General features: G+C 35.8%; 1 protein-coding gene across 3 annotated transcripts in view; it reads right to left on the bottom strand.

Moving 5' to 3' along the window:
- The window catches only part of LOC129774712 (tyrosine-protein phosphatase corkscrew), a 175,821-nt gene extending 165,707 nt beyond the window's left edge, over positions 1 to 10,114 (bottom strand). The window contains exons 1-2 of one of the 3 annotated variants that reach the window (XM_055778600.1): positions 9,620 to 10,114; positions 8,918 to 9,435 (exon numbers count right to left, since the gene is read on the bottom strand). In XM_055778600.1, coding sequence (XP_055634575.1) covers positions 8,918 to 8,931 — 14 coding nt within the window. In that variant the 5' untranslated portion in view covers positions 8,932 to 9,435; positions 9,620 to 10,114. Of the gene's footprint in view, positions 1 to 8,917 lie in introns of all 3 variants that reach the window. The other 2 variants (XM_055778599.1, XM_055778597.1) reach the window with 2 other exon arrangements.
- Between the last annotated feature and the right edge of the window lie 4,964 nt (positions 10,115 to 15,078).

Below are 15,078 nucleotides of genomic sequence, written 5' to 3'. Positions count from 1 at the left end.
GCTAGTGTCTTGTTCTGCGAGGGGGAGAATGAATCATCAATCAATTATCGACAATTGATTCTACAATAAAAAAAAACATTTCAGGGCAATCAAACCATTCTACTAAACAGTTATTTCTAAAATTTCACAGCATTATAAAATAATATCCGAAGTTTTAAACAAGCGACTTGAATGAAATATAAATATATAAAAAAAAATATATATAAATGAAATAACAGCGTAGTTCTACGTCAACAATGCGGTCGTGTCTTGGACACAACCTCGTATAATTTTTTTCTTTTGTTTTTATTTTGCAAGAGAGCAGTGTTGGCAGAAGGAATTAAAAAGTTATTTTTTTTTATATCAGATGGACAATTATGCAAAAATTTACAGATTATCCCTGATTCTAGGTGAACGCAGGTGAATCATCCGCATGATTCACTTCATTACATCCATTGAACATTGTCGCGTCGATCTGGCTCTTTTTGCGTAAAAAGTATGGGGCTGACTAATTTGCAACGTGATAACCTCAGAATGCATGGAACAGACCTTTTTTCAAAACCACATTGGATGAGAGTCAAAACTGTCGCCCGCAGCGATCTTTCAGGTAACTTTTAACTATTGTGGTTAGCTCGAATAATCATTTATATGTCATGGTAAATTGAATATATCCAATTCGATTGGGTCAATGTAACTCTAAGCGACTCACCCAGAAATTTGGTGAGATACAATTAGCTTGTTATGGTACAAAGTGAGAGTTCAAACAAATAAGATGTGGTTTCAATGATAAGATGACAATGACATTGTTATTTGACGTTAGCTTGGTGAACATCGGTTTCTTATAGATTGATTCTTCGGAACGCCAGATGAAATATGTGCCATTCAAAATAAGTATCCCTTTTTCTGGACCTAGTAATCGTTCATATCGTGATGGATGCTTCGATTTTTTAACGCAAAAGGCCAAATCAGAAAACATGTCACGATTTTATAAAATAATATGACCGTTAATATTTTTCTGTGAATCGTTTCTGGTGATTTACATACCGGGAACTTTCTAGAATTTGTTTGATATGCTTTACATTACAATTCCCTAGTCCGTGAATGGTTTTTATGTGGGGGTCACTCTACGAAAAATGTAACGTTTATTAAGAGTTTTCAAATGCGTATTACGCAGAATCGTTTAGACGATGTATGTTATAATATGCACCATTAGACGGCAAATTTATCCACAATTTTTTTCGCCTGAGACATCAACAGTGGAAATAATAAAACAAGAGAGCATTTTAACAAAGAAAAGGGGTATTTTTAACGAGCGGATGCGAAGGTAAATCATGTTTTATGCATTCTTTCTTCCAACTTCGTTCCCATGAATGTTGTATGTAACACAAAATTGCGTGCAATAATTCGTTCTAACAAATAGGCAAGATGTTAAAGTAACCATATGCAAGTGTTACCCATACAGTGATCGTTCATTAATGAAGAGGAGGCAGCGATTATGCGAAGACTTATTGAGATCAGCAGTACATCCCAACACAAAAATGAAACGAAATGAAATATTAATATTCTTCATGACTCATATTCATAATTCTCAATGACTCAATTCCTTCTATGATAGATTGAGCAGTAGAACCAATACGACTTGATTGTAATAGTCTGAAAACGAACATTATTTCACCGAAAAAGCTACTGCTCCCGATGCCTAATAATAAGAATAAGACAATGGAAAGAAATCACAATAACATAGCTATCCATTAAAAATAAAGCAAGTTCATGATTTAATGTGTATTTTACCTCAAAATATCACGAAATCGTGAATATTTTCAACTTGTTTTTTTCGTTTCTTCCCAATAAATTTCATATTCAATGTAATCAATGACGATATAATTTTTTTGTTTACCGAATCACATATACTTCATCTACCATTCCACCATTCATTAATCATTTTCAGTTAGACAGTTGAACTTCCTGCCAGAAGCTTATTGTCTTTCTTTTTTCGTTACAAACCGTTTGAAGGTTATGAGTACATACAACAAACGGCTCTTTTTAGCGCTACTATTTAGAGTTCCAAGAGAGTTAAACTAACAGATTTCTGAACAATGAAAAAGATTACATTTAAAATAACCAAGTGTTCTGAACAATCACAGTCCTACGTCAAATTTCGGTCCGTGCCCCTATGCTCAGACCCTTCTACTTTTTTCTCTATTATAGTAACTTTCAACACATTTTGGCTGGTTCGTCACATTTTACTTCCATTTTTGGAAGAATGTCGAGAGTGAGAATTGAACTCGTGATCTTTGCGTGAGAAGTATGGATGTTAGCACTACCTCAGATCGCCTCCACCGAAATGCAATTGCGACGGCGACTAAGACTATGGGAAACCTGAGGTCACCGAGAGAATAACTCTAAATCCAATCGAAATCAAAACTTAAAATAGTAATACGTCATCCTCCGCAATCCTTAATGAAAGACGTAGTTCTACGTCAAAAAAAGTTCTCCAAAGACCTCAACACTTTTGGACCTAACTATTGGATAAACACCCATTACTGAAAGTTTGTTTGATAAATTTAAATGTTTGGTAGAAGTTCTAACATGTTCAAAAAAAAACAAAACGTCACATCTCGACAAACAAATGCGAGTAAACCGAAGGGTGAAGGCAGGACCTCGATGAACACTCGAACGTGGCGCAAACAAGGGATCAAGAAAGCGCTGAGACGCTCAATGAAAAACGACCCCCTACTATGAGTAGAGTACAGGAGGTCGTTAACCAGCTAAAGCACCTTGAAGCAGCGGATAAGTACAGCCTGCAAGTTTCTCGAACTAAACTGGACCAAATAGCTGGTGAGGATGACCTCGGAACAGGTCCATGATGCGAAATTATTTGTTCACCTAACGTTTCTTTTAGTAAATCAATTATTGTACGCGCGATATGGCACGCCGTGTCTTACTGTTGAAACCACAGATTCTCAACATGACCAGCTCTTAATTGTGGTACAAAAAGTAGGTGATCGTGATCATGATCATGGATGATTGAATCAAACATAGTTGATTGAACATTTATAGAATCGACTGTGGCTGTAGTGGGTGTCTAGATGAAAAGATGCATACGCTGCGTGCTTTGACAATCAGGCCACAAATCTTGTGTACCGTTTTTTGCGAGAACAAGGTTGCATCATGTATCAACCATCACTAGCTGCTCCAACGAAACAACGCATAACTCTCGGTCTTTTTCTGGACCTAAATTTTTCCTAGTTATTTTAAAAAGTTCAATCCTTTCTACAATAACATCTCAAAAAATAAAAAGATCACTGATTTTATTTATTTTTTTGCCGAAGAGAGCTTGTATGAATTTAGGAATGTTTTAGGATTTATTAGTTAAAAAAATCATTCATTTCTTCAGGAAATTCTCGAATACTAAAAATTAGAATAGCTAACATTTGTCGTATTGAAAACTGTACGATGTACGATTTCTCAAATGTAAGCGAAATAGTGGAGGCGGTCTGGCGTAGGGGTAACATGCATACCATCCATACCAACCAAGATTTGTTAAATGTCACTATAATAGAGAGAAGAAAAAAATGTTAGCAATATGATTTTTCGGACCACCGGTTAACTTCGAAAAATCATAACTCAAAAACAAAAAAAAAATCCCCGATATAGGGATAAGTTGTGTAAACAATCTTTAGCCTTAATGAAAAAATATAAATAAATATAGCCCCATCCATTTCAAAGACATTCAAACACTAAAAAGACAACTACGATTAATTATTGTATAAATAAAATCGATGTTGGCTTCAATTTGATAAGTCGATCATTTAAATAGGTTCAGTGATTCAAAAGTTATGAATTTATGAAAAAGTCATTTTTGGGAAAAAGTGAAAAAAAAAATTATCGAACCACCCTAAAATGGAAAGCAGCGCCCTAATAAAAAAAATATAGGAGGTTGTGCTCAAGACACGACCGCATTGTTGACGTAGAACTACGCTATGGTTTAATTCAAGTCGCTTGTTTATAACTGCGGATATTATTTTATAATGCTACGAAAATATTGAAATAACCATTGTACCAGTTTGGTCGCCCTGAAATGTTTTTTTATTGTAGAATCATTTGACGATAATTGTTTGATGATTCATTCTTGTGCTCGCAGAACAATACATGATCGAGATAAGCGCAGCTGTCATCCTTAGTGAAGAATGTTTTGCTACTGGAAAGCGAAACCAAATTACATACAAAATTCCAGAACGACATTTACTTTCTTGGTGATTAAATAAACGAAATAAACTCTATCTGTTAATCTCAACAACCTCGAAAAACGTAGTACTGCTTCATTATGATCAAGATTAGCGCAAATGCAATCCTAGTTGAAAGCAGTTTTGTGACTGGCACGCGAGCTCAAATAAATTAATAACCTAATATAAATTATTGAATAACTTGGTATTACTCAAATAATTTTTTAGTGCACTACTATAACGCCTGCTTCACCGTAGCGTCAGTTCAATGCATTGATGACAGAAAACAAACAATGTTAACTGCTTGGAAAAAAGCTGAATATTTGCCTCAGCAGAGATTCATTACTAATACATTATTTTCCTCCCGCTTTCTCCCCTCCATTTATCATTACAACTGCTTAACCCTCCTGTACTCGCGTGCAAAAACATAACACGTATACTCGCGCACGGTGTCACAGACCGAAAATTGAGCTTATCTGTAATGTTGCCATTGTGTATTTTCCAGGTTTTATTGGCATTTATTTGAAGAAGAGGGTATGATTGAATGAAAAAACTCCAAAAAAATATGTTTCTTCGTCTTTATTATGTTTTAATAGCCATCTAATTCAGCCTCCTCAAAATAGAGTAATTTTTGATACTCCAACTAGGATTGGGCGATCTCGAATCGATTTTCAGAAGATCGATCTTTTCCATTTCGATTTCCGATTTTTTTGATCGATTCTTCGTACCCGAAAAAATCGCAAAGATCGATCTTTTTCCTTCGATTTTTTCGATCTTAGAGTTTTCATTTCAATGTACACCGGTTTTAATTTCACCTGACAAATTCTATTAACATAATGTCAACATTTGGATAGCTTTCGAGGATGTCATATTAGTGATAGTGAATGAGATTGAACTAGCTTGGATCGATTTGTAGAAGATCGATCTTATTCCCTCCGATTTTCGATTTTTCGGATCGATCCTACTTCACCTACTTCAAATAAAATGGCTAAAAGCGATCTTTTCCTTGCTATCTTTCCGACCTTTTTTTTTATCCCTTTTTGTTTTATTTTTAGGCTCATTAGCATTTTAACTGTAACAGAGCCGAATTTTAATCGTGTACATGTCACATGTTTATCATATCTATAATTAGCACATTTTCGGCGTTAGACTATTCCCTACTATACCATTGCATATGGTACACATTTACACAGTAGCCATTTAGGCGTAAGAGTTTTCTATCTGTTCTTCCATTATCCAGTTAGACCGGACAGCGGAGACAGTTGTTGATCATTGTTGAGTTATTTATAGAACTGCAGCCCGATGTTTCTTGCAGAGCAGAGCAGTCGTATGGACGAATCGATCTTTATTCGACCGTGGATCGATCTCCATCGCTGATGATTGTTGCGTGGACGTAGCTATTCTGTAACAACACAAAGATGGTCAATGAGGGCCCTGAGTTTTGAACTCACGATCGATCGCTTACTAAGCGAACGCGCAACCAATGTGGCTACGGAGACCCCCTTCCGACCTTTTTGACCGTAGAAAAAAATGGTAAATTTGTTTTTTTGTGAAATTGCACTTGACAAATTTCATAAACATTGGATCCCTTTTCAAGGTCGTCAAAGTAGTGGTCGTAAATTTAGGAGAAGCAGTTTTAAAAGTTTGGTCCTTACAAATCAAGTGGTTACGAGTTATATTTACACCATCAAATTCACTTGGCTGACAGTGAAAATTGTGACGAGATGGGATGTTGACATCAGGTTCAGCTGAAGCATTCTTTTTTAGAACTGGGACTACTAGCAAGATTTCGACTAAATGCCAGGCGTATGATACGATTGGATTCAACGGGATTATTGTCAGCAGAGTTCCGGATGAACATCAGTTGTTAAATTTATGATAATAATTTTCAATTAATTTATTTGATTAAATAATTCCATGACGGCTTTCAGGTTTTTTTGTAACTTTCATTCTGAGAATCAAACTGAAATGCCTTTGATATTTGAATAGAAATGTGAAATGTTTATTACATGTTCAAAGAAAAGACAATAGTTATATAGAACAAGTAATAAAATTGGAAAAAAGGCATTCGACTTTTCAAAGATCGATTCAGCAAAGATCGATTCTTTGGTACCGATTTAATCAGTGAATCGATCCCTGCGCCGTTTAGAAAATCGATCCATCAAGATCGATCTTTTTCTAGAGATCGCCCAATCCTAACTCCAACACAAATAAAGAAATTCAATTTTTTCACTGTTATTAATTAAAAGTAAGCAACTGAATATAATTCATGGAAGTATAAAGAGCTGTAAAATAACATAAAAACCTATTAAACGATTGTGGTTTCATTGGAGTAAGAATCAGAACATAGCATAACTGCATGCTCGAAACAAACATATTTTTTACATTTCATGCAGTTGTTGCGTATTTTTCGGCTCTTTTATCAAAGAGAAGAATGTATAACGACCTTCTAGATAATTACCAGATGATAAAGGTTCTGGAATATAAAGTTTGCATATTTCTAATATTCTTTGTCTCTGTTTTCTTGGTAAACTAAGAATGAATGCCTTTTTTAGATGGGGTATAAAAGGATTCCTAGGAACTTCCTTTTCTTTTTCTTGTTTTTATGTCGATATTGTCCATTATAAAAAAATATCCCCGAAACTATAACTTAACCATAACTGTAAAATTACCATAAGCTACCGATTAGTTTATAGTTTACTGTTTACAATTCTTCCACAAGTGAAATTCTTTCACAAGTGTGTATATGTATGACCATTATATTTAGCGAATAACTATACAAACGTCAAACAAACGTCAAAAGCAAAATATAAATGCTTTTGATCGTATGAATCTAACGACGACTATTTCGACGAATAGTTAATATATAGATCCGTTCAATTCATTTACGAAAAGGACTGAAATCAATTAAGAATAGTCCGGTAATGATCTTATGCATTATATTCAATAAATATTCCACGCCATTACCATTAATTCATACATATATAATACAATATTCTAGAATATGAAAAAAAGACATTTGTCCAAAAAAGTTACTCCTATACTCGCATCGGTGTGTCAGACCGAAAGTGTTAAAAAAGTGGCACACGTCTCCTTTGTACCAATACATGCGATGACGAACGACGAACAACGAAGCTAGAAAGAATCGCAAAGTCGTAGTGTTGATGTTTTCTGAGAAATTAACGAATTATTGATTTTTCGGTCTGACAGACCAATGCGCGAGTATAGGAGTGTTAATATACAACACCAAACGCAAACACGTACGCACACAAATATCCTTATAACGTTGGCTTGAAGCAACTAAATATACATACACTATCTCCGTTTTGCGCTCTTCTCAACAGAAGCCCTTTCTGTTAATATTTCCAGTCTAGATTAGCTACCGTCATGAGAAACCAAATCGCTGACATTATTCCAGAACATTTATTTTCTTGGTGAGCTGAAGATAGCCTAGCTTGATGATTCCCCACACAATTGTGTAGCTCAGAACCTTAATGCAATGGCGTCAGTTTGATGCAATGATTGCAATGCCAGAGACATCAGCGAGTGAGTAATTTGTTCGCGTCCACAGCTCAATCCGAAACGAAGACATGTGATGACGCAAAACAAGGAAGAACAAGCGATATTCATTGCTTTCAATACAGAACGATACTGAAAGTTTGCCTTTCTTCCTTGCTTGAGACTTTAAACTTCTTAGGTTCATTCGTCTCTAAACCTCAAAAAGGATCTTGGAAAACTTTACTTTATCCATCATATTACTCCTCCACTCCCATTGCCTTGAGAAAGGCATTCGATCCCTCACCGTCCAGCTCGCCCAACAACGATGTTGTTCAGCCGATTTCCTCACGAAGAATGAAAGTTTGCCCCATCTTCTTCTTTCTTTGTTTTTAAGAGGCTTTAAACTTTGAAGTTCATTCGCCTCTAAGTTTGCCTCAGCGAGATCCACTGTTTATACTCTAGGCAAATATTCCTCTTCGTTCTTCTTTTTTCCTTTGTTCACGGAGACTTTACATCCTACGATTTCCCCTTCGTTGCTCGTCGATAAGTTGCTCGATATTGACAGCTCTGTTCGTGAAAGCACACAAATGGATAGAACAAATGTATGAGGAAATGGGAATTCTGGAATCAATTTCAACCATATACAGACTATGAGATTGTAATTTATAGCATATTAAACAAATCTTAGGGAATTTACGATTTGTTTGGTATGTAAATCGCCAAAATCCGTTAGCGGGAAAAATAGTTATTAACGTTAACTTTATTTCATAAAAACGTGACCTGTTTTCTGATTTGGCACCCTTAAAGAAAGACGTCTATTGTTTTGAGATAAAGGACAAAATTACCACTTTTGACGAAAATCTGACTATATTAGCGATTATTAGTATCGAATCACAAACAGCTGAAAAATATTCGATTATTTGATGAATGATTTATTTGATAAACCGGTAACACTAAGTCCTACGTAAAAGCGTCAATTTGATCCACTGACATCGATTAATCATCCCGCCCGGTCATTTGGCAACTCTGGCCCGCGTCTGGGAAGCAACACGTTTGCTTCTGGCTTCACGCGAGCTGGTTTGGAGAGATATCGGAAAATCGGAACAATGGTTTTCATGTGAAAATTTTCTCTACTACAATAAAGAATTCGATGTACAAATTCCAGAAGTCGCCATGGTAATTACGTGACCGAAAGAAATACAGTTAAACTTTACCTTCTGGATGTCATCACTGTGCTGGGCCAGGCCCGGAATCAGCTGGTTCTGATTATTCTTTTCCTCTTCTTCAGCCCCAAGGACAATCTTTCTATACCGACAGCCAAAAACTACTAACACATGCAATCAGAGGAAACGTATCCTTTTTGCACTGGCTCCCGGCACAATGAACTTTTTCTCTTCGAGTAGGATTTCCTCGCACCTTTCATAAAATTGTGCACTCACAACACAACAACAAAAAATACAACGATTCGCGATAACAACTCGTTTCTTTTTCTACTTTGTGCTTCGAGCACTGAAGCACACAAATGCGAATTACGGACACTTACACCGGGAGAGGCACTCGGGGATTAAAAGCATAAAATACTGCCGCGGCGATAATTGAGTCGGCCACCGTGTGAAATCATCATCAGCAGCAGCATAACAACGTTATTGTCATTGTGGCAAAAGCATAGGAGAAAACCGTGGAAAAGACTCTTTTTTCTTTTCTGCAGAGATGTGCACTTTTCACACCGTATCTTTTTGAGAAAATCGAAAAAATGCGATCAGGTAACGTGATATAAGTGGTCGACCATAATTGAAAATAAAACTATTTATATTTCTGGGAATTCTTCGATCCGTTATTAATCTGAATTATAAACTCTTGAATGAAACTGGAACTATCAAAAACAAAATCTGATCAGAATCACTTTACACACTCACTTGACCATTGGGTTTCAATTAAATCAGCAACACTGCCAACACAATTTCTCTTCCTTCAACACACTCCTTTCACTGACCGATTTGGTTATGTGTGTGCGTACGAAAGGCTCTTTCTTCTTTCTCCCCAAGCGACGGCAGAATGGGAACGGAAAGGAAACTGGCATACAATGGGACCTCGAATCCATCCAAGACTCCCGAATTTCACTGTTTTCCTGTTGGATTATAAATCACAACCGCTCACTGGTTTGCACGATTGACCCGACGCACAACTCTTGACGATATGTTCGCGATACTTTTCTCGGATTCAAATTCGCGTGATTGTGGCTACAGAAACGGGGTCGACAGCAACAGCACTAGCAGCCATGTTTGTGGCGATCGGACACTTTTTGAGTCTCCCCCTCTATTTCCTTTTTTTTTAACAGTACACTATTTTTGGGCTGAAATTTGACGTTTTCGTGTGGAGGAATGTGGTGGAAAAAAGGGGCTCGCCTCTGTTGACATCGCCAATTTGCTGCGCTGTGGATACCAACATGGAGCTCGCGGATCGTTTTGATTCCAACTCTACACACAGTACAGGCGGGGTGCAGTTTTATGTACCCTATTTTGTATGTAACTAAATTTGCGTTTGGTGTGGTTTTCTAATATTTATATTGCAATATTTTTTTCTTTTTTCAACGTAATACAACGTTTAAAAGAAAGGTGTATAAATGAAAATTTCAAAACTGAGCATACAAAAATAAAAAAAAAATTTAAACCAGCTTATGATAAACCATTTCTTGATAAATCGCAAAAATATTTGCATCAATCAATTGGAAGTATTTCTATGCACCTATTACAGTGTAACAATACATATTTCTTGATACAAATCGTTAAAAAATAAAAGTATGTCTAGCATTCACCTTTATTTCGGAACTTGATCGGATTAAACCTTCGCAATCCGATTGAGACCGACTTTTACATGTGCAAAAGTAGCTAGATTGCCTTGACGCAAAACAAACTTTAAAATAATTCATCTGTATTTCTAAAGTAATTTATTCTATGTGTTTAGCAGACCCGAAGACAGATTTAAATTAATTGAATGTAAATGAAAATTAATACTTGATATTATTTGAGCACTTGGAACATGTTGTGCTGACCTTTATCCGGCTATTTTTCGTTGAATTTCTTAGTATTTCTCCTAAGTTCTATCATTATAACATAAAACCTTAAAAGGTTTCCGTTGTTTGCAAAAAAACTAAACACTATTGCGCATAATGTTTGATGACTGGGAAACCGTTCAAAAATGTCCTGTTGTCGTACTGCACAGAAGCCATCACCACCGAAGAATTTTAACCGCATCGATAGCCCGAGAAAGAAGTTGATAAAATAGATTAAAGATTATTAAATAACTAATTACTATAATTGTGAAACCCTGAAATCGAAAATCCTATTATATTAAATTTATTATATAAAAAACCTAGTAGGAGACCAATTGTAAGTACATAAAATTTGTTATCCTAAAATGGTGCGAAATGTTGAAGTAATTCGAACCAATAAATTTACAGCTTTGAGCTGATTTCATCGGGAACCTTGGTGATTTCTTCTACGAAGACCTCCGAACAGTAAACCCCACCCCAACGACGTATCACGGATTACGTAGAATAGAAGGTAAGGGATATTTCCTGTGTATACACACGGAGAGCGCATGTGTTACACACACAACGAAGTTAGTAATAAAAAATCTTAAATTTGTTCTAAATATATATTTCAATATTTCTAGATTTTAAAAGTTCTAAAAATCATAAAAAGTGACAAAATCGCAAGTCGAGCCGACGGTAAACACGATAGTGTTTCACGCTTTTTCACTGCAAGTAAGGTTTTATGTGATTTTTTATCGATTTCATACTAAACAGTTTTTGTTTACTTCAGCAAAATGTTGAAGTATCACGTCCCGGGATGCTGGAACAGAATAATTTTGAATGATATGAACTAATCGGAGATGTTTTCAGCTTTCCCATACATCCTTGGACCGGGAACGGGAACGACACTGCTTCGATATAATTGCTCCACACATTTGTTTATCGATTTTGCATTATTTTTATAGTATAGGTGCGATAATTTTACTGTTTTAAATTTTCAAATAATTAAGCAAACTGCTATTTCATCATTTCGAAACATGTTTTGAGACAGTGCTTGTGTTACAATTCAAAAAAGTTGAAAAAATATTCGAATTTATATGGACTCGTTCGATGGTTTATTCCTATTTTTTGTTTTTTTTCTTTGCCTACCACTTTTTGAACAAAGCATTTGATTTGTATGTATGAGCCTACACGCAACCGAGCTACTTCAAAGTTTTTTGTTTTTAAACGGGCGTGTAGGTCCATACATACAAGATAAATGTCAAATTTCATGGTATGAGTACGTTCGTCGTTCTTTTAGCGTTTAACTTGCACCGAGTAACTGACAACGTATAAACCCAGCTTACAGGCTATTCCTTTTAGTTTCAAAGGTGTCAGTTTCTTTTAGTTTAGAAAACATATGCAAGTTATATTATCTGCCAGTAAATGTTTTCATTCTATGAATAAAATTATATATAATTCATAGAACACTAGGTGACCACGTGGACATTGACTATACCCCTCCCCTGTTGACCACGTGAACATTCTTCCATATATTTTAATTGAAAAAATGGAAATAATTGCATTGTGTCTATATTCAATTTCAAATTAGTCTTATTTTATATATGATGTTTTTAATGATAAAAAAAACAACAAAAAAACAATTTATGAAAAAACACATTTTCCTTTTTTGTTAAGGTGACTAGAAATCTTTCGATTCATTCGTCGCTACAAAACATATATTCAAAAAATGAAGTAGGCACACGTTCTAAAACCTATCTACTGTACTTTGTCCAGCTCCAGTATCTCAACATGACTGACAACAGTGAATATAAAACCTTTTCCGTCACAGTTTGGAGGATTTTTAGAGGATGCGTTCCATTCCATATGTCGGTTAAGATTACACCAGCGCATTGAAAATATGTTTTATTAACAAATTCCCAGCGGCTTATTCCATAAAACGTAGAATTGTCAAACTTAATTCCAAATATAGAGCAAGAAGACTTATCGTTTGTGGTTTCAACGATGTCATTGATCGTATTGATAAGAGTTTCCTCTTGGTCGTGGTACAAAATATCTAGTCCATCACCGGATTCAAAACCTCCTTGTAAAAAAAAACAAATGTCGTAATAACATATGCTGATTACCGACAATCTCACATGTAGAACCCCAATCTTTCTTTCGGCAGGACAATGAAACACGAAACACGAGAAACCTCGTGAGCGTTCTGCAATGTGTTAAAAAGATGCTCTCCGGTGCTGAGCATACCTAACTCAGTTGTATCAAAGATTCATCTCATCAAGTTATCAACATCCCACATGTGCGTTGCGGATAAAAATGTATCAACAGTTCGCCATGTCAAATTTACTCTCGTGAATACCTGAACCTAGAACACAGAGTTCTGTTTATGCTCAAATATGACGTAGCTTAGAAGTTGAAAACGATGATCCTCCACTACCAATGGAAGCTTGATCGCTCACCGTTTATGTAAGTTTCATTTAGAATACATATTTCAGCGAAGAAGTTCGATGATATGGAAAAATATTCGACATGACCGTTCTATGGATAAATATGGAGTACTCAAAACAGATCTGAAACAGATCTGAATGTACTTTAAAAAAATATTTGTTCAACGCTTCCACGTGGACATTTTCTGTACCTCCACCCCCTCACCGTGGACAGGCGTGGACATTTTCTTACCCCCTACCCCCCTAAAGTTGGTATGTGGACAGCCCCTTACATGGAATATATGTTTGATGTAGAAAAAATAATAAAATTATGAAATCTGAAATCGGACGATTCCTTCCTCGAGTTTTACCCTTACCCCTTTGCTTGATTTTTCTCGAGTTCTCGAGTAATGGAAAAATTTGTGTTTCATTTGTATGGCGCCCCCCCCCCCCCCCCTTCACCTTTAGAGAGGCGGGAGGAGTGTCGTACCACAATAAACATTTCTTGTCCCCTAGAATCCCCACATGTCAAATTTGGTTCCGTTTGCTTACTACCCCTTAGAGAAGGAGGAAGGATCACAAACCACCATAGAAACATTTATTGCCCCCTTAAACCTTCACATGCCAAATTTGGCTCCATTTGCTTAATTTGTTCTTGAGTTATGCAGAAATTTGTGTTTCATTTGTATGGCAGGCCCCCTTTGGAGAGGGAGAAGGGGTCTCAAACTATCATAAAAACCTTACCCGGTCCCAAAAACTCCTACGTACAAAATTTCACGCCGATCGGTTCAGTAGTTTGCTAGTCCCTAAGAATCAGACAGAAAGACAGAAAAACAGACAGACATCACTCAATTTTTATTTATATGGGTATTCACCCTATATCTTCAATTAATGCATTTAACGCAACACAATTAACTTCTTTCCGCCTGTGATTTTCCCAGATTTTGTCATTCTCTAAATTTCTCAGCGGAATATCCCAGCAAACATTAAATCGCATAACAAGCGTATATATAACATCATATGCCCTAAAATTTGGTTGGCATATAATGCGCCTAACTGGCATATGCATGCAAAAGTGGAGGCCATATACATACATGGCAAATGCTTACCGAATTTGTTTGGATGGATATGCAACTTTGACCGGCTATAATAGCGATTATGTTGAAATTGAATTGCGATCTAATATGAATATATTCATGAATTGTCAAAGCACCAAATATGACTTTTGCCATACTCATATACGATTTATTACAGACATAGAAAAAAACAAATGGCGCAAAATATTTTCGTAAAATGTTTATTATAGCCTCACGAATCGCCATTTTTTTATATGAGTATTTATGTTTGTAGAAATAATAATTGTTTGATTGACTTGTGTTGGGAGTGGAATATGAATGTTTCAAATGGCACAGATTGATGTTTGGTGAAAACTGCTCCGATGTGGGTGCGAACTCCGGTCGTCTGGCTTATCATTTACCAGCTATCTCGCGCGGCTATCTGAAATTTAATTCAACAGCGGTTAAAACTTTCGCGTGCATCAGCATTTTATTGACATTTCAATATGAAGTAATATGTTCTTTATAAGGATCTAATATGATTTACTGTTTCATGATTTTCTTCAGCATGCAACACGATTTACTACAGTACTGAATCGATTTCAATTATACGCTTATACGACACACAAACTGCATCAGCGTAATATACGCATATGATGCGGATTAAATATATTTTACGACAATGTACATCATAAAATTGATGTTTATTATACCGATATGCGATTTAATTTGATAATGGTATATAAAATCGAGTTTTTACATTTTATGCGATTTCAAATATACACGATACATACTTTGATTGATATTATATGCGATTATGATTTATTCGGATTTCTTGTAAGACTTGGCACGTGCAAAAT

The sequence above is a fragment of the Toxorhynchites rutilus genome, chromosome 3, assembly GCF_029784135.1.
Source record: "Toxorhynchites rutilus septentrionalis strain SRP chromosome 3, ASM2978413v1, whole genome shotgun sequence".
Taxonomy (NCBI): Eukaryota; Metazoa; Arthropoda; class Insecta; order Diptera; family Culicidae; genus Toxorhynchites; species Toxorhynchites rutilus.
Note: the sequence above shows the minus strand (reverse complement) of the source record. Positions and strands in the feature narration are given on the sequence as shown.